At 39.2% G+C, this 24,278-nt stretch overlaps 2 protein-coding genes across 9 annotated transcripts; one reads left to right on the forward strand and one right to left on the reverse strand.

The window, feature by feature from the left end:
* The first annotated feature begins 34 nt into the window (after positions 1-34).
* Positions 35-9,236, forward strand: xrra1 (X-ray radiation resistance associated 1). Of its 7 annotated transcripts, none has more exons than XM_020465659.2 (24): positions 40-332; positions 491-669; positions 826-897; positions 1,042-1,114; positions 1,226-1,323; positions 1,530-1,678; positions 2,079-2,180; positions 2,336-2,514; positions 2,602-2,654; positions 2,774-2,896; positions 2,977-3,070; positions 3,613-3,731; positions 3,946-4,245; positions 4,359-4,524; positions 4,640-4,755; positions 4,906-5,011; positions 5,117-5,931; positions 6,472-6,569; positions 6,871-6,995; positions 7,110-7,273; positions 7,460-7,532; positions 7,626-7,802; positions 8,088-8,169; positions 8,369-9,236. In XM_020465659.2, exons 1-17 carry the CDS (start codon positions 239-241, stop codon positions 5,269-5,271), a joined length of 2,178 nt encoding a protein of 725 aa, XP_020321248.1. In that variant the 5' UTR covers positions 40-238; the 3' UTR covers positions 5,272-5,931; positions 6,472-6,569; positions 6,871-6,995; positions 7,110-7,273; positions 7,460-7,532; positions 7,626-7,802; positions 8,088-8,169; positions 8,369-9,236. The 7 variants fall into 7 exon arrangements, 6 of the variants coding, with proteins under 6 accessions (XP_020321248.1, XP_031664888.1, XP_031664887.1 ...); XM_031809028.1 differs by having other exon boundaries at positions 7,678-7,802; XM_031809027.1 differs by having other exon boundaries at positions 6,347-6,569; positions 7,110-7,532.
* Positions 9,237-17,178: 7,942 nt separating this feature from the next.
* On the reverse strand, positions 17,179-23,418 carry LOC109874183 (chordin-like protein 2). 2 transcript variants are annotated; one of them, XM_031809031.1, is made up of 11 exons: positions 23,259-23,418; positions 22,555-22,667; positions 22,187-22,280; positions 21,834-21,979; positions 20,991-21,084; positions 20,835-20,896; positions 20,424-20,592; positions 20,009-20,197; positions 19,725-19,907; positions 19,513-19,602; positions 17,179-19,138 (listed from the first exon to the last, which is right to left on the reverse strand). In XM_031809031.1, exons 1-11 carry the CDS (start codon positions 23,332-23,334, stop codon positions 19,005-19,007), a joined length of 1,350 nt encoding a protein of 449 aa, XP_031664891.1. In that variant the 5' UTR covers positions 23,335-23,418; the 3' UTR covers positions 17,179-19,004. The 2 variants fall into 2 exon arrangements, with proteins under 2 accessions (XP_031664891.1, XP_020321581.1); XM_020465992.2 differs by having other exon boundaries at positions 19,513-19,605.
* Positions 23,419-24,278: the final 860 nt, after the last annotated feature.

A 24,278-nucleotide genomic window follows, 5' to 3' on the forward strand; every position in this document is an offset into this window, starting at 1 on the left:
CAACAGCTGGAGGGAATGTAGTCCCGACTTGTTGACGTGTTGCTAGGATACCGGAGTCTTGACTGATTGGATGTTTATCCATGTACGCACATCATGAAAATTGTGTTTTTTTTCTTCATGTCTGGCTGGTAAATTAACAGTTATGGTAAAATAGGTCAATTTGGGCTGTAAATTGTGTAAATAATCTGGATAGCTCTCAACAAAAAGGTACTTGCTGTAGATGTAACAGTGGACGTTAATGGCTGCAGCCGGACTCTACAAATTCGATGTGGGAGACAGTTACCCCGCCAATTGTTTTCCCATCCGACCATTGTTTCATCAACGAAAAAACGGTATGAATTCACCACTCTCTAACAGCAATAGTATTCACTGTTCACTGTAGTCTTATCACTTCACCGATAGGCCTATCGAATGGCATTTGATTAATCTATCCAAGACTGTCTGGAATAAAATAATTCAGCATGGTGCTTGTTTTCTGTTGATTCGTTAGGGGCTGGTCACTGGCTGGTTGCTCACAGAAATGCAGTGGAACATAAATACAAAAATACACGAACTAAGAAATCAGAGGGAAACAGTTTGGCCTCAAACTCAATTATGTCTGAGTGCACACGGGTTGAAGAGTGTGCGACATCAGATATTCCTGGCTATACATTGGATGCTTCTCTCCTGGTAAGCAAAGAACACATTTGGTTTACAACTCTTTTTCAATAAATCGCAAACCCATGCAGTAAACAATGAACAATGTATAATGTATGAAATAATATATTTAATCTCATTAGTTAATAAAAAATAACTATTTTGAGATTGTTTTATATTGCCTTGTAGTTGTCATTGCATTGTGTGGACAAGCCATCTGACCTGTGCTCTGTTGACATCAGTGAGCAGAGATTGAATTTGGTAAGATTTGCTCTTTGAGCGATTCATTTAATTTAGTGTTGGATGAATTCAAACAGTCTTAATTCCAATGGGAGATAGTTTATAGGTAGACACATAGCTTCATAAAGTTCAGTAATGTTTGGAGTTTTTTTCTTTCTTCAACAGATCAATACAGAAGATTTCCTGGATTTTGAGAATGTTGCTTATGTCAACGCATCTGACAACAGTCTTACCATAGGTATATCATGTAATTATGTGTTTTTTCTTCATTATTTAACATCTTATACATAAATGTTCATTTAAACAGAATAGAAAAGTAAACAACAATAACAATGCTTTTCTGTTTCAGAGCCTTTTGGTAAATTCCCCTCTCTGAGGGAACTTGAGCTATCCTTGAATGGCCTCTGCAATGTGACACTCAATGCGGAAGATTTCCCTCACCTGGAGGTAAAATGACACTATGGTTCTACAATACCCTGTAGTCTCATAATTAACATGTTGGCAAAGCTATATTGGAAAGGCAGATACATTCATTGTTTAAGCCGGATGTTTTTAGATGTTCTAATTGAATCACTACACTGACTTGGATTGAGAAGGAATTACCTTCATCTCTCCCAACTAAATTATGTTTAACTGTATTTCATGTGGCACAGGTGTTGGATTTGTCTTACAACAATCTGTCTGGTGATGACATCATGTCCGTTGGTCTACTTCCCTGTCTGAAAGTCCTTCATCTCACCGGGAATCAACTTCAGTTTCTTCCTCCCAACCTGGCAGCCCCTCCCCATGGCCCCTCACAACGGTAAGTTTATGTTACTGGAATCAAATTGTTTTTATTGTAAATAGTCAACTTTTTACTGTAGGTAGGTGCAGTTTTCTGGTTTAGTTCACCCAGTCATTGATGAAATATTCCTACTCAACAGGGTTTAACGACAGGAATGAAATGAGTGGCTTCCTGGTGTGCAAGTGTTCAGAAACGTGGCTCTTGTTAATTGTTATCTGCTTAAAGTTTATGGTGTAGTACCCTACATTCCATTAGGTGGCAGTATAGAATTACAAAGAAGAGAGATTTACATTCTGTCTCGTTATACAAGTTTGCACTGAATACCTGCAAACAGTGATGGACAATACACACTTAAAGTAATTTTATGAAAACTATAAGTATGGCGAATAATAAGCTAATATTTACTCCTACTGAATAGTGCAAAGGATAATGGCATACGATTTCAAACTCTTGAAGTGCTGATGCTAGATGACAATAAGCTGTCCTCTGGTGTCTTCAGCAGCCTTGCCAACCTGAAAAGGTCAGTCATTGTTTATAAAGTTAGTATTTTTACTGTCCACAGTATGGTAAATTAAGAAAATACTCCAATACATTACAGTGCATAATACACACCTACCTGTATACCTACTGTATATATCTGTAAACTTCCATAGCAATATGGCATGTCCATTTTAGGCTACAGCATTTAAACCTGCAAGGGAATCGTATCTCAGAGGTACCAGAGGTGTTGCCGAGGAACCTGCAACAGAAGGGATATCTGCAACACCAGCAGGTGTTTCACAAACAAAATTGTGACCTACAGGACCTCAGGAATCACCATGTCTTTGAGGGGTTAGAGACTGAATACATGAATGGTTGGTATACTATATTTTTAAAATAACGTAGCTGGCTTGTACACTTCTTTGGACAATATTCACGTGTTTACTATTTCTTAAATCTAGCCGTCTCCGATGTTCCGAAACACCAGCATGAACATATCAAGAACAGTTCAGAGGTACAAAGTTGTTATGGTGATTTGTATCACTTCTTTGTGCTTTTATTACTTCTTCATACTCTATAACACTAACACTTGCAACTTATTGCTCTTTTTTCTGCATGTCCTTTCTATTATAGGATGAGTGTGGTCAATCCAAAAACGATTCCCCCATTCGCATATCCCTTGACACTGAGGAATTTTCTGGAGCATACGGTTTGCCACTACCAGAGCTTTGTTTCCTCAATCTGGCTGACAATAAGGTCTGTATATTGTCTGAATATATTTGGGAAGACTATACTGTGAGTAAGTGGAGTCACTTGTGTCTCATTATTGCCTCCAGATTGTTGAGGAAGAAGCACTGTTGTCTGTGGCCCTGTTTCCTATGCTCAGTGAGATTGTTATTCACTCCAACCCACTGACCACACAGAGAAGTGGTATGTTGACTCTCCATATTTATTTGAAGCCTTTATTAGATATGAATTTGAGCTTTTGTTAAATAATCTATTTAAGTATCAACACAGACATTTTATTAAAGTTCCAATGCAGCCATTTGAATCTCAATATCAAATCATTTAATATGGTAAAAAAATAACCAAAAATAGCTTCTTAGCAAAGAGCAATTTCTCAAGCAACATTTTTGGCTAGGACTGTCTGGGAGTGGTCTGAGTGGGTAGGGGAAAAATGAAAACTAGCTGTTGGCAGAGAGGTTTGGAACTCTCTTTCTTATTGGCTAATTTACCGCCTGGTGATGTCACCAGGAAAGCCAATACTCCATCCCACCAAAACAGGCTGCAATTTCAGGCGGTCTTTTCAAACAGCTGTTACACTAAAACGGCATATTTCAGAATTTTCATAATTTCACAGTATTGTTCCTAACTCATAGAGTGGAAATATATATAAAACACAGGAAATAAAGTGTTTGATTGCACTGGGCCTTTAACTTTTTATTCTTGTCATTTCTTGTATTTCCATCCAGGTGACCCACCACTTCTGACATACTTTCTCCAGGAAAGGTTGGGTATTAGAATTAGGCGCAAAAAGACATCAGAAGTTGTGAAGCCCCCTTTGATATTATGTATTGACTCAAAACGAAAGGTTTGAATGCAATATTCTTAATCCATATTTCGGCATAGCACATACTCATTTAACTAGGAAGTAAGATATAACTGCACATTTTTGACTGCACAGTCTTAGTTTTCATTTCAATATTTTTCAAACTCAATGCATCTTACATCATTCGGGTCGAACAGAGACTAACTTTTGATTTTGAAACTAATTGAGGAACATTCATATTTATCTTTTTCTTCAGGTAAAAAACAAAATCCCAAAGGTAACAAAGGTGCCTTTATTGATTCTCCTTGAAGAACTTTCTAGTCCTGCCTTACCTGATCCTGGCTCTCTGGAGGAGAAGCATGTTGAAGATCATTGTACGAATCCTCTCTCAGTAGAGAGAAAGTCAACAGAAAAGTCTGGCTGCTCCTCACACGCAATGGATGAGGAAAATAAACAGAAATCCATGGGAACTGCTCATATAGTCGAGGCAATAGAGGATGCAATAGAATCATCAGATGATACCTTCCAACATGGAGAGTCATTCTTTGTGACACAGGTGATTTGCCTGGTCTCTTTCATGATATTCAGGAGGACAGTTATTTGCTTTGGTTGAACATGCCAATGTACAGTATGGTGACATGAGTATAATAGTTAACTTGTTATTCTCAGGTGACAGATTTACATGATGAATCTGAATACCATCTGCTATCTGACGAGACAGAAGAAGTCAAAGAGATTGAGGAGAAAAATGAGTCAAATGCAATTCCAGGAAAATTCAGAGGCTTTGAATTGCTATTGGATGCCAAACCAGATCCAGACATGGTGGAGCCTGTTGGTGAGGAGGACCCTTTTATGAATCATTTAAGTCGAATTTTCCTACGAGTCAACGGGATTGTGGGCAATTTCAATGCTGCACTCCCTTAAGTAATGTAATCTTATGTGTTCTACAGGACTACAACACACTGTGAGAATGTTGGAGCAAAAACTCAAGAATCTTCTAGTTTACAGAGATTCCAAACCTAACCTTGATTGCCTGCAGAAGCCATATGAAGAGAAGGAGAAAAGGGTGAGCTATGTGAATAACATTCGAAGCACATGCCTGCTAGTGAAAATGTCATATGATCTTATCTGTCACGTGTTATCTGCTTCAACCTGTTGAGTTGTGTGTCAGTCATCCATATTTAATAATAAAACATCAACAACCTTTAATTCTCAGATTGGAAATCTACCATCTCTGAGACCAAGAAAGCAGAGAGGAGAAAGAGTTGAAGAGATGCTCATACAAATAAACGAGAGGAAAACAATCAGCGAAATCCCTCTAAGTACTAAACCTCTTTTTATTGTCATCAATAACATGGGAAGTGAATATCTATCTATTTATTATATGTCATATTATTTGTAAAGTATGTAATCCTGTTCTTTCATAGCTAACGTCTTAGAAGGCAAGGGCGTCTTCAAGGATGAGTATGAAGAGGCTTTGACTTTGCTGAGGGATATGAAGAAAAGGTACAAGATGGTTCACATGAAGGCAGTGGAGCAAGCAACACATATGGAGTATGAGAGGACCACCAACCACAAGTAGAGATTCACAAACTCTGGTACTTTCAGGAAACATGAACATTAAACAATCAACCAAACACTCTTCTTCCAATTTAGGTGAAGAGAATGATCAGCTACAAATTATTTCTGGGCTGAAGGGAAAACGTTCTTATTGAGTTTATTTAGCCCATCTATGACAACTGTTAATGTATAACATAATGTATATGTATAACATTATCATCATGCACTTGTTTGTCTTTCATTATTAAATAGCTCTGTTTCAACTTTATTCAACCTTGACAAGAAGGTGACAGTGGATCTTGCAAATGGAGGCACTGTCACCCAGGCTCATGGCAGTTTTGTATTTCAGTGGGGTATCAATAAAATCTGTTTTAATAAATTAGTTGGTAAAACAATCTAACAAGGTGCCAATGTGATATGGGGTGAACTGTCATCACTTCAACTTTGTGTGTCGTTATGATTCTGTACAAATACTATGCAACAGACCCTGAACGCTTGATGCTCTTGAACATATCCCGCGCAAACACTCATGACAGGAAGTAAATAAAGGACCGTAAATTACGTCGGTGTGTTCCCGCCTGAAACGGAGGCAAAAGAGCTATCGAATAGATAGCAACATACATTGGACAATGGATGACCTTTGGATAATATTGATGAATTTGTCAACGACCAGAATAAAATCGTAAGTCACTTAGCTAACTAATCTATCTCGACCGATCCAACTAGCTGTTCGGGTCAGCTACCTGACTGCTCAGGCTAGCTACGCTAGATAGCTATCACTTGCCCACCTTGCTATTGTCGAATGATGCAGTGTAGTTTTAAGACAGCATCAGGTCCCGAAATTGTGTGACTACACAGTCGTTTGGGGGAAACTTCGAGCATTATTCCTTCCTAGAAGATAGGAATATAACATACCAGATCGAGCTTGCAAGTCTCAGGGTAAACTACATAAATTGGGTCGGAACTAGAAGCACAAGCATTTCGCTACACTCGCATTAAAATCTGCTAACCTTGTGTATGTGACCAATACAATTTGATTTGTATGGATCCCACAGATCTCTGACAAGACTTTTTTAAAACTGTGTGTGTGCTAACAGGTGACATACAAATGGCTGAGTCTCACTCTTGGGGTCCATGTCAACTTAGCCAAGCAATGTGTATCCAGATCCAACCTCCTAAACTGCCTTTTACAACCGAGTCCATCATGATGTGTATATTTCAGTGCTATATCATTACCTGGACCGCAAGAGGAACTAAAGCTCAGCTCTGCTCCATGCTACCTACCTTGTGTCTGGCAAGTTTGTCAAGAATGATACCACGGTAAGAGAACAAGCCAAAATGCCCAATTTCATTCACCATGCCCCTACATAACTCGACATTAAACAGTAGGCCCATTTGGAAACAACGTTTGACATAGGATTCTTGCTTTGTTTTGGTATGTCTGAGTTTGTACTTAGGTTATTTTTCAATGCTTTTTTTCCCTTAAGTGTCACAAGGTGTCATTAGTGCAAGAGGATCAGTTGGAGGGTAAATGACCAGTTCACCTGCCTCCTTTCCTAACTCCATCTGGATGAATATGAAGTGTTGTGAATGTATAAATGTCATCTGTCATGTGTTGTAGATGTGAAGTCGAAGCAGAGCCTGACCGTCAGTGTACAGTGTTCAGACGGCAGTGCTGAAAGACAGTGGTCCCCTGTACAGTGCGGATTATGATGCTGTGAAAGAGAACCTAAGGAACTGCAGCAGGTATATCAGTCTTCACACTTCTTACTTGACTCAGTCCAAATAATAGATTGAGAAATTGCTGTTAAATATAAAGTTTGGTGAGTTATTTATCAGAACATACCAATCTATTTGCAGGTACAGTGCAATTCGCTGTGCTGATGCAGTACCCATGTCCTCGACAGAGGTGCAGCAGGCTCATGAGATGACACAGGCCCCACCGCTAGAGACGTCGCACACCAAATCTGGCATCAATGGTCATTCTAGTCTGGTCTCTAAACCCACCCCCAAGCAGTCCAAAGGTGTTATGGGAATGTTTGCAAACAAGAATGTCTCCAAGAGTCAAGCAAAGAGTGAACATTGGAGCAGAGAGAGGATGCACCTGTGGTGCATGTTTCTGTGCTCTGCAAAAGCCATGTGATGTTCATTTCATCCGGTACAACCCATAATGCTATACCTTGTGATGTCACATTTATTTGATATTGTAGGTTGAGCCCTCCAAAACTAAACCAGCTCCAAAGACGCATCCTATGAGTAACTTCTTTGGGAATCAAGCAACCAGTGAGTTTTTCAACATTCACATATCATATATGGGGATATCGTTCTATAATTTCACATGTAAATACTGCACTATTGTCCTTTACATCTCTTAAGATAAATCCTGTATGTCTGCCACATCTGGCTTACATCTGACAAATCCATCAAGGAAGAGGTAGAAGCAGCCCATATGTCCTCTTCAGTGGATGAGAAGCCCTCAAGACAAGTCCCTAAAGCAGAGACTCCTGTCAAGGAGGAACTACCAAAAGGTGCTGTGGTTGAGAAAGATATTAGGTGTGTATTAACTCTTGTAGGAGTCCTTGTATGAATATACAACTTGTGTCATAATTAAAAATACCATGGGCACTGCAGTGATTATAAGAGGAAGTATTTGTTTGACACAGGGCTTGTATAGAAAGAAAGATCCTTTTGCTATTTTTCATTCAGATGTAAGCGTTAACATTTTATTGATTTAAGTACTAAACTGTTGAAGCTTCAGGATATAATTAGTAAGACTTTTTTTTTTTTATCTTTTTTTTTTTAATCACCAATTTGTAATGACCGTTATCTACCTATCAGTCCATGCAGGAGCTTTCGGATTGTAAAAGGAGGAAGAGGAGACCTGTCTTGAAACCTCGCACCTTTTTGGATGACGAGATTGGTAAAATATTTTGTTTTTAGTTTTCTATTCAAATTTTTATTGTAAACATTTTGCTTAAGTATAACGCCTCTGACATATACATGACGCCTATTTCTTCTCCTTGAAGTGTGTGTCTGTTAAAGCTAAGATATATATATCTCTCTCTCAATGTCTTAATGATGTCTCATCTCAAACACATTTTAAACTGTCTACCTTCCAGTGACTGAGAAAAGCTATGAGAGTGAATCCTACTCTGAGACGGAGGATGACTTTAAGGCAAGTAAACCATCCCAGATGAATCCAGACCTACCAAAACCATCAACTGGCAAGAAAGGGGAGGAGAAGGAAGAATGTTGCAGCCTCTAATAAATCAACTAAGCAGGCTTCTATTATGGGATTCTTTCAAAAGAAATGTCTGACATACTCGCAATGTACTGAACACTGAGAAGATTAACATCCATTTTGAGGGACTTGAGGCCCAGGTGGAGAGAATCTAGACTGACGCACATTATCAAATGTCCCGGCAACATTTGGAAGAATGCTGTCATTTTTTTCCTATTTAAAAAAATAAAAAAATAAATTGAATATATTTCCACATTACTGTATATGATAAAGTGGCATAAATATATCCACAACACATTGTAAAGTACCGTCAGAGCTAGTTGACCATTGCCATGTTATTGTAGCATTTATTTTGTGGGTTTGAAATTGGTTACAATTCTGCAAGTATTGAAGGGTTCATACTGTGAGGAACCAGAACACATTCTGAACAGCCGCAGTACGGCACGCTCTTACCTGCCTCCTCAACTGGTGCCTTTCCTTGGGTCTTGTGGAAAAAAATGTCTGTCGGAATGCATTTTAATTTTTTTAATGGTAGAAAATGAACTTGAAAGTTTAATCTGCATATTCATTAAAGATGGTGTTTTCATATATTTACTTGTGTTCGCTACAGTATATTAAAGCCAAGTTGAAACATTTTCAATATTCACAATATACAGTCTGATCCAATCACGGAAATGGTTTGTGTAGAAAATGGGTATTCCCAAACTGGGGTGCAATGTACGTCAAATAAAAATGTGAATCAATAACTTTTTTTTTTCCCTCGCATTTTTAAACAGTCCATTTATATTTTCCAGTGGGGCTATACATTTGGGTGAGGTTTTTTTCTCACCTGAGGAGCCTCGTTTCACTGCCAAAAATCAAATTAAACCATCTAGTATTCAGTGAAATAACACCATGTCAAATATAGGTAGCCATATCAAATAATTAACATCCAATCACATTAACCCTTAATCTCTCCTGGGAATTCCACTAACGGTCCGTATGTAGCTGCTGCTCATGTTGGTATCTGTACTGATGGTGCAAAAGACATGACGGAGACAGTGGAGTGGTAACGCACATGCAAGCAGTTGCTCCCGACGTCACTTGGGTACACTGCAGCATCCACCGAGAGGCTCTTGCTGCCAAGGGAATGCCTGACAGATTGAAAGACGTTTTGGACACTACAGTGAAAATGGTTAACTTTGTTAAAGCAAGGTCCCTGAACTCTTGTATTTTCTGCACTATGCAATGATATGGGCAGCGACCATGTAACGCTTTTACAACATACAGAAGTGCGCTGGTTATTAAGGGGCAAAGTAGTGACACGTTTTTAAAAATTGAGAGACGAGCTTACAGTTTTCTTTACTGACCATCATTTTCACTTGTCTGACCTCTTGCATGATGAGTTTCTTACACGACTGGCCTATTTGGGTGATGTTTTTTCTTGCCTGAATGATCTGAATCTAGGATTACAGGGACTCCACAACTATATTTAATGTGCGGGACAAAATTGAGGCTATGATTAAGAAGTTGGAGCTCTTTTCTGTCTGCATTAACAAGGACAACACCCAGGTCTTTTTACATCAATGTATGATATTTTGTGTGCAAATGAACTCAAGCTTACGGACAATGCCAAATGTGATATAGCGAAGCACCTGAGTAAGTTGGGTGTGCAATTACGGCGGTACTTTTCTGAAGCGGATGACACAAACAACTGGATTCGTTATCCCTTTCATACCCTGCCTCCAGTCCACTTACCGATATCTGAACAAGAGTGCCTCATCGAAATTGCAACAAGCGGTTCTGTGAAAATAGATTTTTATCAGAAGCCAATGGCAGATTTCTGGATTGGGCTGCACTCAGAGTATCCTGCCTTGGCAAATCGCGCTGTTAAGACACTGATGCCCTTTGCAACCACGTACCTATGTGAGAGTGGATTCTCGGCCCTCACTAGCATGAAAACCAAGTACAGGCACAGACTGTGTGGAAAATGATTTAAGACTGAGACTCTCCAATACAACCCAACATTGCAGAGTTATGTGCATCCTTTCAAGCACACCCTTCTCATTAACCTGTGGTGAGTTATTCACAATTTTTGATAAAAAAATAAGGTTTTATATGTGAGATGGTTAAATAAAGAGCAGAATTATTGATTATTATTATATTATTATTTGTGCCCTGGTCCTATAAGAGCTCTTTGTCACTTCCCATGAGCTGGGTTGTGACAAAAACTCACACTCATTCTTCTGTTTAATAAATGTATTGTATACTGTGTGTGTGTGGCAGGCTTACAATGATGGCAAAAAACAACATTTGAGAGTGTGCTGACCCTGGTGCTTAGAGGGGGTACGCAGCTGGAGGTTGAATGTTTGAAGGGGTATAGGACTATAAAGTTTGGGAACCACTGGTGTAGAAAACACAGCGGTGGCCTTTTAGATGCATCGTATCTTTGAGTAATAGGTTTGCTTCCTATGGTTTTGACATGTATGATATCACTTTGGCACAATAGGCACTCAGGTTATGTTTGATACACAATGGTCTGCCTTTGGCAGGGCTTAACTCTGGAAGCACACTTTGGAATCAACTGGTGTCTGATCCAGTGCCACAGCCGTGTTATTGCTTGCCGCACGGCTTGCAACGTCCCTTGATGCAGGATAGTACTCTGTCCCTTTGATAGGCTTATCAATTGAAACTGTCTCTCTGAATTTCACAGGACCAGATGAAATGACATTCATGTGCTTTGGGAATGTATGTTTGGATTAATTTCATCAATCAACAGTTACCAAATCTGAACTGACCCCAATCTTACTTTAGGTGCTCTGGGTCAAGAGCATGAAAGTTGGCTTATTTTAGATGCCAACGTACATTTGTAATATATCATATTAGTGAATAATAAAATAACACATTGCGTGTGCCATGCAGTAAGCAGAGTTGCTTTCATGAGTAAAAGGCAACTGTTGAGCAAACCCATGCAATGGAAAAACAGGCCACGGATGGTCTAAACTGAGGCAGGGTTCCCTCTCCATGACTTGGCTATGCAATGAGGGAACATGATGAACTGTTTCCAGGTTTCTTCAAAGGTACATTCGTGTGAGGGAGGGGCTGGGAGATTCATACACTATCACACACAGCAGGAAAGAACTCTTTACGAGAGGATGGGGCATGCAGGTATGTGGACTAATGAATCTTTGTTTTTTGGTACATAAAACAAAACAGTCAAAATCCCTGCATCTAGACTGATAAAAGTGATACTCAAAGAAACACGGTGAAAACTGTGAACAAAACAAATTAAACCAGGCAAATAAAAGTGAAAACACAATGACTTATTTGCAGATCTGAAGTTTCCGAACCCAACGACAGCACAACATCAAATATACTCTACAGATAGTTACCTACGGAGTCTAGAAACCTATAGCATTATGTATTATTAAAAATGTGTATTATTCAAAACTGACAGGCTGAGACTTTATGATTAAAACTCAATTCAAGGAAAGAAATTAAAACACAGGGTCAGTCAGCTGTGCGTTTGCTAAAGGAGGGACATTATTTCACAAATTTCAGAATTAGTTATACAATCAGCGTAGATTAAAGATCTCTACTGTGTAACATACAGTCAATTACAAAGTACTCCGACTCTGTAATTGTGGTTTAGTGTTGCCACACCACCTGAATGTGTCCATCCCTTGATCACTGCCCATCCCTTGATCACTGCCCATCCCTTGATCACTGCCCATCCCTTGATCACTGTCCATCCCTTGATCACTGTCCATCCCTTGATCACTGCCCATCCCTTGATCACTGCCCATCCCTTGATCACTGCCCATCCCTTGATCACTGTCCATCCCTTGATCACTGCCCATCCCTTGATCACTGTCCATCCCTTGATCACTGCCCATCCCTTGATCACTGTCCATCCCTTGATCACTGTCCATCCCTTGATCACTGTCCATCCCTTGATCACTGTCCATCCCTTGATCACTGCCCATCCCTTGATCACTGCCCATCCCACATTTTGGTTTCTCTGTCCATCCCTTGTTCTGTCCTTCTCCTTGATTGCATGGTTTTGCCCACCGTACGATTTAAATTATATTCCAGCTAGGCAGATGTGGAATGCACTTTAAAACCCAGGTGGAATAAATCAGTGGGCATTTAAAAAAAAAAATCAAGTGATTCCACATTACTATATTCAAACAGGCCTTGAGCACTGGATTTCTTCCCAGTCTCTGAATACATTAGATATGGTGTTGTCTGTGGTAAGCATGCACAGCCCATGCACATTCCTTCTGCAGTCTTAATACTCTGTCAATAATCACATAAAACAACTAACATACATTACATTCATATTCTAACAAGCAGAAATACATGTTGAAATCAGAAGATAATATGGCATGGTAATTTACCTGCACATTTTAGTTAGAAGTGTTATCAAAAAAACACTTGCCTGTAGAAAAACATCTATGATTGATTTCATGCATACAAATAATACATATGTTGAGTTGCGTTTAAATACTATCTGTCATCATCACATGAAATCCTATGATTTACCGAGTACATCTGGAGGTTGTTAGACGGTTCATTGCCCTCCTGTTTGTTTTTATGTATAAAATAATGTTCGCGATTATATTTATGTTTATTTTAGGTCCGCAGAAAACCATAAGTATGCAGTTATCTCAAGGTAAAGCATGCTGTAATAGTTCTACATCTACAATGTGAAGACATACTACACTATACAAATACAGCACACATTTGACTACTGGTACAGCCACTGCTCAACCTCTTGATACAATTGACTAAATTGCAAAGGCACCTATTGCCAGTAATCCTTATTGAACAGATCTCTCTCTCTCTCTGATTCTAGATGTTAGAGAAACATGTGGTTGTGAATTGCGTTTGAGAAAAACCGTTTGAGAGAAAAAAAGTTTTTGTTCTTGTCTATTTTGAGTTCTTGTTCAGATTAATATCAACAAACAACTTTAAAGGCAAATAAACATTCACTTGTCATTTACTTTTATAATCCCTTTCTCTCTCTTCTTGAAAAACTCTTCAAAAGAAAATGATTAATGATTACACATGCTCTTAGGACTTGGTGATGTAATAGAACCTGGCTCTGCTCTCTGTCCAAAAGAAAACATAGGCAGACATAGCTGAGAAAGGCAATGAGGAGTCTGAGGATCTTCAGGAATTTATATCCTCGGGTCAATTTCAGTGTATCTGGGTGCGCCAGTATCTCCACATCTGGCTTAATCGTTGCAATCAAGCCTGAGAGATGTTTAGATACAACTGTTGTTTTGGATCATAAATTGAGGCCTTTCAGTAGGAGAATACTACTGTGTGGGGAGGCTGAAACAGTTCACTTGGCTCTGAGGCCAAGCAGCTGATTACCTCACCAACACTCCTCATTAATCAATGTGCCAAATGAGTTTATTCAAGATTGGCCCCATTCATCATAGTCTTTTTGATGCACAAGTATACTTAGAAACTGTAGTACACACTTAACATGAAATCATAGGGAGAGTGATTGAATGGTCCATAATTGTACATGTGTAGTCAATTTTTCTCTTGAACAATAATAATTTCAGCGATGAACAAAAATATTCCTGTGAAAAGTGGTCTTGGTTTATCAATCATGCCTCCATCACAAGCATGTGTTTAAAAATGTGAACCTCTAACAGTGGGGTTCAGGAAAGAGGGTGTAATGACTGAAGTGTTTATGACATGAATCCCAGTATTGTCCATATTTTCTTGGCACTGCCCAGATCATCAGCTGAAATGATCAGGGCCAACTTAATTAAGGAAAGGGGTAGGGTGTAAAAAACAGTGCCCTTAATAGATTTCGGAAGTATTTTGATGAAGCAAAAACTCAGGGGTTCTCTTGAACACCTTAATCAGCTATGAAAGCAAACACATCTATCAGACTTAATTAACTTAACACAATTTGGCTCCCTTTGAATCAAAAGACTGCTTGATTGATTTGCAATGCTTCAGTTCCTCACAAACACTGTTTCTGTGAGGCACCATAATTATGGTGTAGCAGCACAGGGACAGATATTTCTAATATTTATTTAGTTTGCTCACCTCACCTGCCTCCATCTACTGCAACTAACGGCTCGCTGTAGCCCGTTATCCACAGGAAATGGCTACATTTTGGATAATAAGTTGTACAGTAGGCCCATAGACTGTAGCTATCTTGTAGCATACAATAATATATTGTTTCTACTCACACGTTGAGACACTTTTCAATAACACTACAGATGTAAATACAGTATTGTAGTAAATATTCTTACTCCGATTCTAACCCTTAATGTACTTGAAATGGTGAGGTTTCTTCAGTTCTGGGAGAATTCCCTGGTCTGACATATTCTCTAACAATGGGCAGCAGCAGGGTTGAGTAGACATGCTCCTACAGAGAGCTGACCCCACTACCTGATTTATACCCACTGACTGCCCCCAGCTGTTACTATTGCCTGAGCCAAGACTAAGCATGCATAGCTGAATTGGCCAAATGCTACTTAGAGGGAATTTGAAACGTTCCCCTCCAAAAAATTAACAGACCATATAAATGCTGAAAAGTTTCAATATTTTCCACCAGCAATAAAATATAGAACCTTGAGGTATAAAAATGTCAATGTGACAAAAAAATTCAGTCCCACCACCCCTGTTCACTACCTGGCCTGCCACAGTGAGGGATGCTGTACTTTGCGTTATTATCCGGGATCAAGTTACTTCCTCTAAATATAACACTGCATTCTGGCATATAGCAAATACTTTCTCATTCATCAATTTGGAAGAGAAATGAGATGTGTTTTTTTATGGAGAAGTGGAAAGAGGCACATCTACCTCCTTTATGGAAGAGGACCACCTTGAACCTCTCAAAATAAGATATTGCCAGGAACTGTCAAGTCCAACAGCCTGTAGAAATAAGTCACAGCTTCATTGTAAAACTATTAAGGTCTACAACTGAGGGGCTTCTGTTTCAAAATATTTTGTCAGGCCTTTAGTGAGAGATGGGCAGCAATGTCTGGCGCAATGTGTGAAGCCAACACAATGAGTCATTGTAGCTGTGAAGGGAGAGAGTGGACTGTTGGGGTTCACAGATGAGGGATATTAGTCACAAGTCTGTGCACCGTTCCCATATCGACAGGACTCGGTGTATGGCTCTTGTTTACTGCAATGAAAATGGCACAGGGACAAATGGGCTTATCTTACACCTGTTGACCTAAACAAACCTTTTGACAAGCTGTTCACAGGACAGCTCAACTCAAAGGCAAACATGGATTTCAGATGATAAGCCAGCTTCTCAATGTGTGTAGAACAGTAATGACAGGCTATCTCAATGTGTGTAGAACAGTAATGACAGGCTATCTCAATGTGTGTAGAACAGTAATGACAGGCTATCTCAATGTGTGTAGAACAGTAATGACATGCTATCTCAATGTGTGTAGAACAGTAATGACAGGCTATCTCAATGTGTGTAGAACAGTAATGACAGGCTATCTCATTGTGTGTAGAACAGTAATGACATGCTATCTCAATGTGTGTAGAACAGTAATGACATGCTATCTCAATGTGTGTAGAACAGTAATGACATGCTATCTCAATGTGTGTAGAACAGTAATGACATGCTATCTCAATGTGTGTAGAACAGTAATGACAGGCTATCTCAATGTGTGTAGAACAGTAATGACAGGCTATCTCAATGTGTGTAGAACAGTAATGACATGCTATCTCAATGTGTGTAGAACAGTAATGACATGCTATCTCAATGTGTGTAGAACAGTAATGACAGGCTATCTCAATGTGTGTAGAACAGTAATGACAGGCTATCTCAATGTGTGTAGAACAGTAATGACATGCTATCTCAATGTGTGTAGAACAGTAATGACAGGCTATCTCAATGTGTGTAGAACAGTAATGACATGCTATCTCAATGTGTGTAGAACAGTAATGACATGCTATCTCAATGTGTGTAGAACAGTAATGACATGCTATCTCAATGTGTGTAGAACAGTAATGACATGCTATCTCAATGTGTGTAGAACAGTAATGACAGGCTATCTCAATGTGTGTAGAACAGTAATGACATGCTATCTCAATGTGTGTAGAACAGTAATGACAGGCTATCTCAATGTGTGTAGAACAGTAATGACATGCTATCTCAATGTGTGTAGAACAGTAATGACATGCTATCTCAATGTGTGTAGAACAGTAATGACAGGCTATCTCAATGTGTGTAGAACAGTAATGACAGGCTATCTCAATGTGTGTAGAACAGTAATGACATGCTATCTCAATGTGTGTAGAACAGTAATGACAGGCTATCTCAATGTGTGTAGAACAGTAATGACATGCTATCTCAATGTGTGTAGAACAGTAATGACATGCTATCTCAATGTGTGTAGAACAGTAATGACATGCTATCTCAATGTGTGTAGAACAGTAATGACATGCTATCTCAATGTGTGTAGAACAGTAATGACAGGCTATCTCAATGTGTGTAGAACAGTAATGACATGCTATCTCAATGTGTGTAGAACAGTAATGACAGGCTATCTCAATGTGTGTAGAACAGTAATGACAGGCTATCTCAATGTGTGTAGAACAGTAATGACATGCTATCTCAATGTGTGTAGAACAGTAATGACATACTATCTCAATAACATTTCATAATAGTTCTTTGATGCGATAGAAGAACACTCCAATAATATCCTACATTTTTAAAGACCAAGGATTTATTTTTCTTGGGTTTGGTGTATTATACATACGGCAAATCGTCTAACTATTTGACAAGCATGTTACTGTTGTGCTCTATCCCAGTGTGTTCCAAACCTGGTCCTTGGGCCCCCCCTGGGTGTACGTTTAGTTTTTTGCCCTAGCACTACACAGCTGATTCAAATCATCAAAGCTTGATGATGAGTTTGTTATTTGAATCAACTGTGTAGCGCTAGGGCAAAAACCGAAATGTGTACCTGAGGGGCAACACTGAGTTTGGGAAACCATGCTCTATACCTTTTTTTAAAGACTGGTTCCTCCATCAACAGTATTCTTATTTTTCAATATTATTCCTCCCTGAGCCCTCTCTTCTTCTTCAGTTCTCTGTATTGGAAAATGTTGGTGTCCTTCCAACTCATGACCTACATTTATATCAAATTAACAGAGCTCTATTGTTGTGCTCATCCTGTTAGGCCATTACAACCCTTGAGAAAACAAACTATAGCACTGGAGCACAAATCCAAATTACAGGCACAATTTATAAAGGAGAAATTCCCCTGGTCCGACTGGGTTCACTGGAGGGTAGTCCAAGGAATAACAACAGCCTGATTTGTGCAGGAATTCTTGCCTCAGGTAGAGCTCAACTATATCATATTTTTGGTTGGCTCCAACTTTTAGCCTTGTCAATCACGTGCAAGAATGCCTTGCCACTGTGCAAAGGGAAGAAAGGTGCATCAAGTCCTGAAATCACACATAATCCCATGGAAACTTGGTCTGTAGAAAACTGGCCAAACATAATGATAAACACCTCAGAGAACATAATAGAAAGTAGTTCCAGCAAATCAATGTCGCCACTCTTATGAAAGAATAGATACAACTGCTGTTGCAGGGCAATACCGATGCCCAGATATCAAACCCACATTTTCTGGTAGGGCCCTATATGTACACTGCCCTACCAGCATAAAGGCAGTAACTGCTCATAGCGTGGAACTGAGAAAAATAGTTTTTATTTACCTTGGTTTCACAGTAACTTTATGCAGTAACTGCTAACATGACCCCCATTTTCTCCAAAACACAATACAATAGAGGCAGGATACTTGTCCACATGTTTAAGCATGTATTTAATGTAGAAAAATGACATGAACTCATTTTCAACCAAATGAGCAGTTAGTGCCTTTTTGCTTGGTAGGGCAGTATAGCCCAATGAACTAAAGCCATGGCGTCTCAGGCAAGGACCTTCCAGTACACACTCAAATGTCTACAGAATGTACAAACAAACATGTCAAACAAACCAATGTTGTACGCTCTGCCTCAAAATGACATCTGTTAGCATATTTGTATTTACAATAAATATGTTAATGAATATTTCTCGGTACATTCTGAAAAGGCATACAATTTCAAACAGCAGTATTTAGCAGAACAGTAAAGTGATTGTAAATATGGTCTACTCTATAAAGGTGTTATTGCCAGATGGCTGTCTAATTTGCCCAGTGTATTTTCTATTATATACATGTACACCTGTATTTTTTAGATAATACTGTTTTTACTGTATTCCAGTATGCCAGAAAACAACTGTAATTCATTGAAAGTATTTTTTCCATTTTGGTTTCTTCTACTACCAAATGCTACCAACAATGTTGACAATTCTGCTGACTAATTGTTACTGAGAATATGGAACATCACATTGTAATGAGTTATGATGACATTTAAAAAATAAACAAAAGCTTGTTATTCTATAACCAATAAGCAGTGCTATGTTTCATGTTTAATGAAATGCACATGAATGCTGTGCATTTTCCATTGATGTCAAAGTCAGGGGATGAGAGTTAAGAAGAGCACAGGCTTTCTAGCTGGTCTGGATACAAGAACTTCACTACCTCCCTGATACCATCCTCACAGGTCCTGGTCTTGGGAAATTCCTTCTGGTTGTCTTCTTCCTCCTTGAATCTTTTCCAAGTCTCTGTGTAAAAAGAACAAAGAATTGACATGTTGCCATCCAACAGCAGACAAAAAGCGTACAAATCCATAACTTTTTTTCCCTCAGCAGGAAACAAGATGGTCACTGACAAGAGGAAGCAGCCATTTTTTAATCAGTTGAAATGAAATGAAATTTCCTTTGGTCTACAATATGTCTGGTTGGTCTATGACCTTACGTCTAGAAATGGATGAGCTATATTGCCTAACAATTCAGATTGTCAAAACAATGGAAAAGCTTTACTTAAAGAAACTAAAGTATTACAAGATTTATACCTAGAGAACTTTTAAATTACCGGAAAATAAAGGTATGCATGCAAAAACAACACAAAACACACAAAAAAACATGGATAAACTCACCTTCATCCAATGTCGCCAGTAAAGTGTAGTTATCTGGATTATCTAGAAGATCTTTCTTCAGAACTTCCCCAGTTTCCATTAATTGTAAAACTTCTGGGAAAAGTGAAAATACATATTGGGTGACATTCTGAATAGTTAGGTAATCCACAGCTGTAGCTTTGTTATTAACACTGCCATGCTAGTGCCCTCTAATACGTCCCCCCTCCTATTACCTCCTACTGTCTTCCATACTTGCACTTCAACTTCAGCAGTCCCTTGTCTTTCAATAGCAATTATCCTAACCGTGTCCTCTGTGTGAACCTTTGACGATGGCTTAACTTTGTACACCAAGAGGTTGTTATTGTCATGTCCAAGATTCATGTAACAGTCAGTCCTGTTGCTCTCAGCATTATGTTCTAGGGGCAGAAATCAGAGAGATTAAAAATGTATATTGTTCAAAACCTATGGTTAAAATAATTTTCGGAAGTGCATTGTAAATACTGCTGAGCTACAGTACCTGGACAAATCTTGCAGCATTTCCCCACGGTTTTAACGGGATGTTGGCATGGATACTGGCTGGGACATGAGAGGCGTTTGCAGTCCTGTATGCCATCCTTACAGGTGCACAAAATGCACTCCAGGACCTTCCCCAGGACTGGGTGCCACACATCACCATGAGAGTAGGTGTTTCCGCTGTACTGACATGCTGAGAGAAATAGGAACAACATATATGCTCTAGTACTACATATTATTACAATCACAGAGCTGTAAGAGTTAGAATACATTGACTGCTCAATGACCAGGTAAGTGACTCTCTATTGTAGGCCATGAAAATAGTACTACTATTAATAGGATATTAATAATAACAATAATAAGATGAATAGCATTAATTAATATGATTAATTATTGTAGGGCTATCATTTAACTCTCACCCTTCTGGTGCTTTTTCTGCAGCAGGAAATTCACAGTGGTCTCTGCAGCACCTTTGAAGTGGAGCTTGGGCAGGCTCAGGCCTCTGGGAGTACCCCTGACAGTGGATGGAGTAGAGCGGACAGACCGCCCTCGAAACTGCTCTCCAGCACACTGGTCCACTGAATGCCTCTTGTGTATTCACAGAGACAAATAGACACAGTTATTATGGGGTTATTTTGGATGTATGTGCAGCTCCGATGCCAGTGAGCTGGAACCCCACCCCACTCCAGGTAAACTTGATTTACATGCCCCACAAATGAAGATTCAATATTAGTTGTTGTATTCTCTGCAAATGTGTGGTGTTTTGGATGTTATGGTTTGACAAATCTACAAGACTAAACCCATCAATGAATTAACAGAAAGCCACCTACAACGCCTCGGTTCAGCTGTTGGCCTACATCCTCCACTGATGAGTACCCATTAATGCCACCATCTAATCAAAGACAAATGAAGAGGATATACATTGACTTTGATAACAATAGAAAGTAGGGTGAAAATCTGCTGTGGTAAGAAACAAATGTGATCACCTTTGCACACCAGACAGCAGGTATCTGGGAATGAGACTGGTGAGGAGCAGGTCAGCGGCTGGCAAGTTTTCAGGGCACAGAAAATATTTCCATTCTAAAAACAAATGTGGAAGAAAGCCAAAGGTGAAGGAAGAACAGAAGTGATTGTAGACATTGCCAGCCCTAGCTTTTTGGGGGCCCTAAGCTAAATGTTGTTTCGGGGACCCCAACTCACGAGCAAAACATTTTAGTGGCTTCCCTCTTGACGGCAGAGAGATAATTTTTTTTACAAGTTAATTTCCTGCAATTCTACACATTTTGCCATGGGGCGGAGATAGAAATGTGCAGTTTTAAAGCCAATTTCCTGCAATTCAGTGCAATGCCAAAGGGTGGGGATACATTTTTGCCGTTTTAAAGCTAATTTCTTGCAGTTCTACACACTTTGCCATGTTAATATGATATCTAAGTGAGAGTGACTAACAAAACCAATGGATAGAAATGTGGGCACATACCCTTTCTTGCCCAGTTGATAATTCAACCATGATTACTACAAGTTTAGATAGTTGGCTAGACTAACATACCAATGTGAAAATGTTTTGCTGACATGGGCTAATTGAGTGATTGTCAGTGACTGAAATAACAAGAAAAAAACTGCTGATGCACAACCACATTTCAAAATTGCACCTTGTGTATTCTACTATTCTAACTCTCAACAATAAGTTGAGACCAAACTGAGTTCCTAATTTTTTTTTAAAGTCGCTTACTGCCAGTATTATGGCAGACACATGAGGAAAAACTTCCAGTTACGTTCTCAGAGTGATGAGCTGTACACCATAAACTAGAGGAAGAGAGAGTGTGACTTACTGAACATGTGCACATGACACACTGGTTGGTTTGTCGAGATGGGAAGAGGTCATGGTTGGCAAAGGTCTCCCCTGGTTGGTAGAAAGTTCCATTATACCTGCAGGACTTCACTGGGGCTCTCAAGCCTGCTGGGATCCTAGGCTCATCTGAGCAGATAATGAATGGTAAGCACAAGATGAATTAAGTGAATGCCAAAGCAGGATGTTTTTGTTTTACACACCTCTAGCCTTTTTCCCCTCAAGGATAGAACTGGTGTATGCAATTGAAGTTTACCAAATGGTGTTATAGAAATGATTAAATAACTTTATTGTTCTGCCTGTGTGTGCTTATTGTATGAGAATGCTTGATCCTACCTGTACAGCGAGGGCAGCACTGCTGAGAGTCAGTCACTGGGTTGTCACACCGCAGAGTAGGACACTTAATTGTGTTACATTTCACATGGCCTGTCTATGAGGGAAACGTTACATGGTTTACGGGCATACCTTGAAATCCCACCCACCAGAACCCTTTAAAGCAACTGCCAATAGGATGTATAGCCAGTAGCCTAAATCCTATTTGCACACAGTAGCCTACAATCCAATACTCAGATTTTGATAGTTTGATACAGTAAAGTATAGGGCAGTGTTGGGCTTCTTTTGGTACACTTGTACATGGTTACATATTAGGCTACAGATGTGACAAAACTGACCAATGATGTACTCTAATTCTATGGGTACAGTACCTCAGTGCAGGAACACCGCATACAAAACATGAAACCAAAGGGTTCCAGATAAGGATGCCAGCTGTCTCCAGGACTGTATGTTTTCTCTTTGAAAGAACAGAACACTGCAGACGCTGGGTGAAAAAAATGGAAAGTAAAGATGGAAGGTAAGATGGAAAGTTATTTTAGCAGTAGAAGCACTTTAATATGAAGCAAAGCAGGAATTTTCATAAACAGAAAACGAAAGAGACTAATCTAATAAAAAATGATCTTCCATGGCTCACAAACCTGTCAGAGTAATAACTGCTAATATCTTCTGGCAAAAAAACACGTGGATTAAATCAGTATACTGTCATAATTGATGTTATGTGGTTATATAATTAATGTTGTGGTTATATAATTAATACATTTCAACCGGAATTAGCACAATTGAATACTAAATAGAGTTTAATACTAAATACAGTTTAATACTACACTGACCTTATAGACAGGCTAGAAATACACGCCGTATAAACTTGCCAAATATATTTTTTTAAAGTTGGTTGGAACAATGATGAAATCCAGAAAAGGAAAAAAAATAACATAAACCCATGTTTAATCGCCAGTTGTGAGTAGTTGTAGTGTATACCTATAGTAAAACTCTTCGTTTGATTTGAGCTACAGGCGCATTTCATCAATTGTGGATAACGGTTTAACTTTAGATTTACAGAGAAAGTCTGTCCTACCTTTTCTTGCTCTTATAACATCCGAAGCACAACCAACGAACAAACAGATGCTAATTAATAAGAATATATGCTTCATGTTGGGGGATAAATCCTTGTCAATATGAAATGAAATAGCAGCAACTGCGACAGCAAACCCCAGGACAGTGTGAAACTCCCCATAAAATCACGAATTTATTCTTGGTTTTCATCGAAGGCGCCTCCTACAGGAAGAATACGCCAATTTATAAACTGGGTGAAGTGAATGATGTGATGTCAAAGAAAATGGAATGAATAAGTCTAAGTTTGTTGGTTGTCAAGTAGGCCTAAAGTAGGAATAAAGCCTATAGATATTGTCAAATAACTTATTGGAGTCAGAACATATTAGTGTCTCTCAAATGCACAGTAGCCCTAACATAAACAGTATAACACCCTGCTAGATATGTCAGTGTCTAGCAAATTCACTCTGGCTATCTACTCCGATTTCAGAGCACTCTCGTCTGTGTGCCAGAGCGCAGAATAACTGATTAATTTACAAACACTTAAACCCCGTTGAATATAGCCGGTGTCAGTAAACGTCGGCAAAAAACAATTACATTGTCAACAGCAGTTAGTCACCAACGCTCTGGACAACATAACACCCTAACCAACTCTGCTAGGGCGAGTAAAATGGTCAGAATGAGATTCTCTCATTTGTGTCTGGAAGTAGAGCAAACTAGCCAATGTTAGCTTAGGTGCTTGACTGCCGTTGTGAGGTCAGAACGCTCGATCAACCCTACTCCTCGGCTAGAACACTCAATTTACGAACACCCAGAGCACACTCTGGCACTCCAGATTGAACACACCCGCTAATGAAGGTGGGATGGGAGCCTGTGATGTCATAATAAAAATGGGAACCTATGATGTCATAATTTAAATGACATGACCTCCTTGAGGTCAAAAGCCTGCCACTAATTTGTCAAAGATTCTAAGGCAGGTAAGACCTTTCAATACAGAGAACCACATTCCTACTGGGGCACAATGGTTAGGACCCGTGCGCAAGTG

Source organism: Oncorhynchus kisutch, linkage group LG29, assembly GCF_002021735.2.
Source record: "Oncorhynchus kisutch isolate 150728-3 linkage group LG29, Okis_V2, whole genome shotgun sequence".
NCBI lineage: Eukaryota > Metazoa > Chordata > Actinopteri > Salmoniformes > Salmonidae > Oncorhynchus > Oncorhynchus kisutch.

Coding starts and splice junctions, on each gene's coding strand:
- LOC109874183 (XM_020465992.2), bottom strand. CDS start 23,334: ATGAAGCATATATTCTTATTAATTAGCATCTGTTTGTTCGTTGGTTGT. Junction 21,085..21,833: donor GTGTCATGTGCACATGTTCA/GTAAGTCACACT, acceptor ATTTGTTTTTAG/AATGGAAATATTTTCTGTGC. Junction 19,606..19,724: donor AGTATGGAAGACAGTAGGAG/GTAATAGGAGGG, acceptor CACTTTTCCCAG/AAGTTTTACAATTAATGGAA.
- xrra1 (XM_031809027.1), top strand. CDS start 239: ATGGCTGCAGCCGGACTCTACAAATTCGATGTGGGAGACAGTTACCCC. Junction 333..490: donor GTTTCATCAACGAAAAAACG/GTATGAATTCAC, acceptor TTGATTCGTTAG/GGGCTGGTCACTGGCTGGTT. Junction 2,897..2,976: donor TCAATCTGGCTGACAATAAG/GTCTGTATATTG, acceptor TATTGCCTCCAG/ATTGTTGAGGAAGAAGCACT.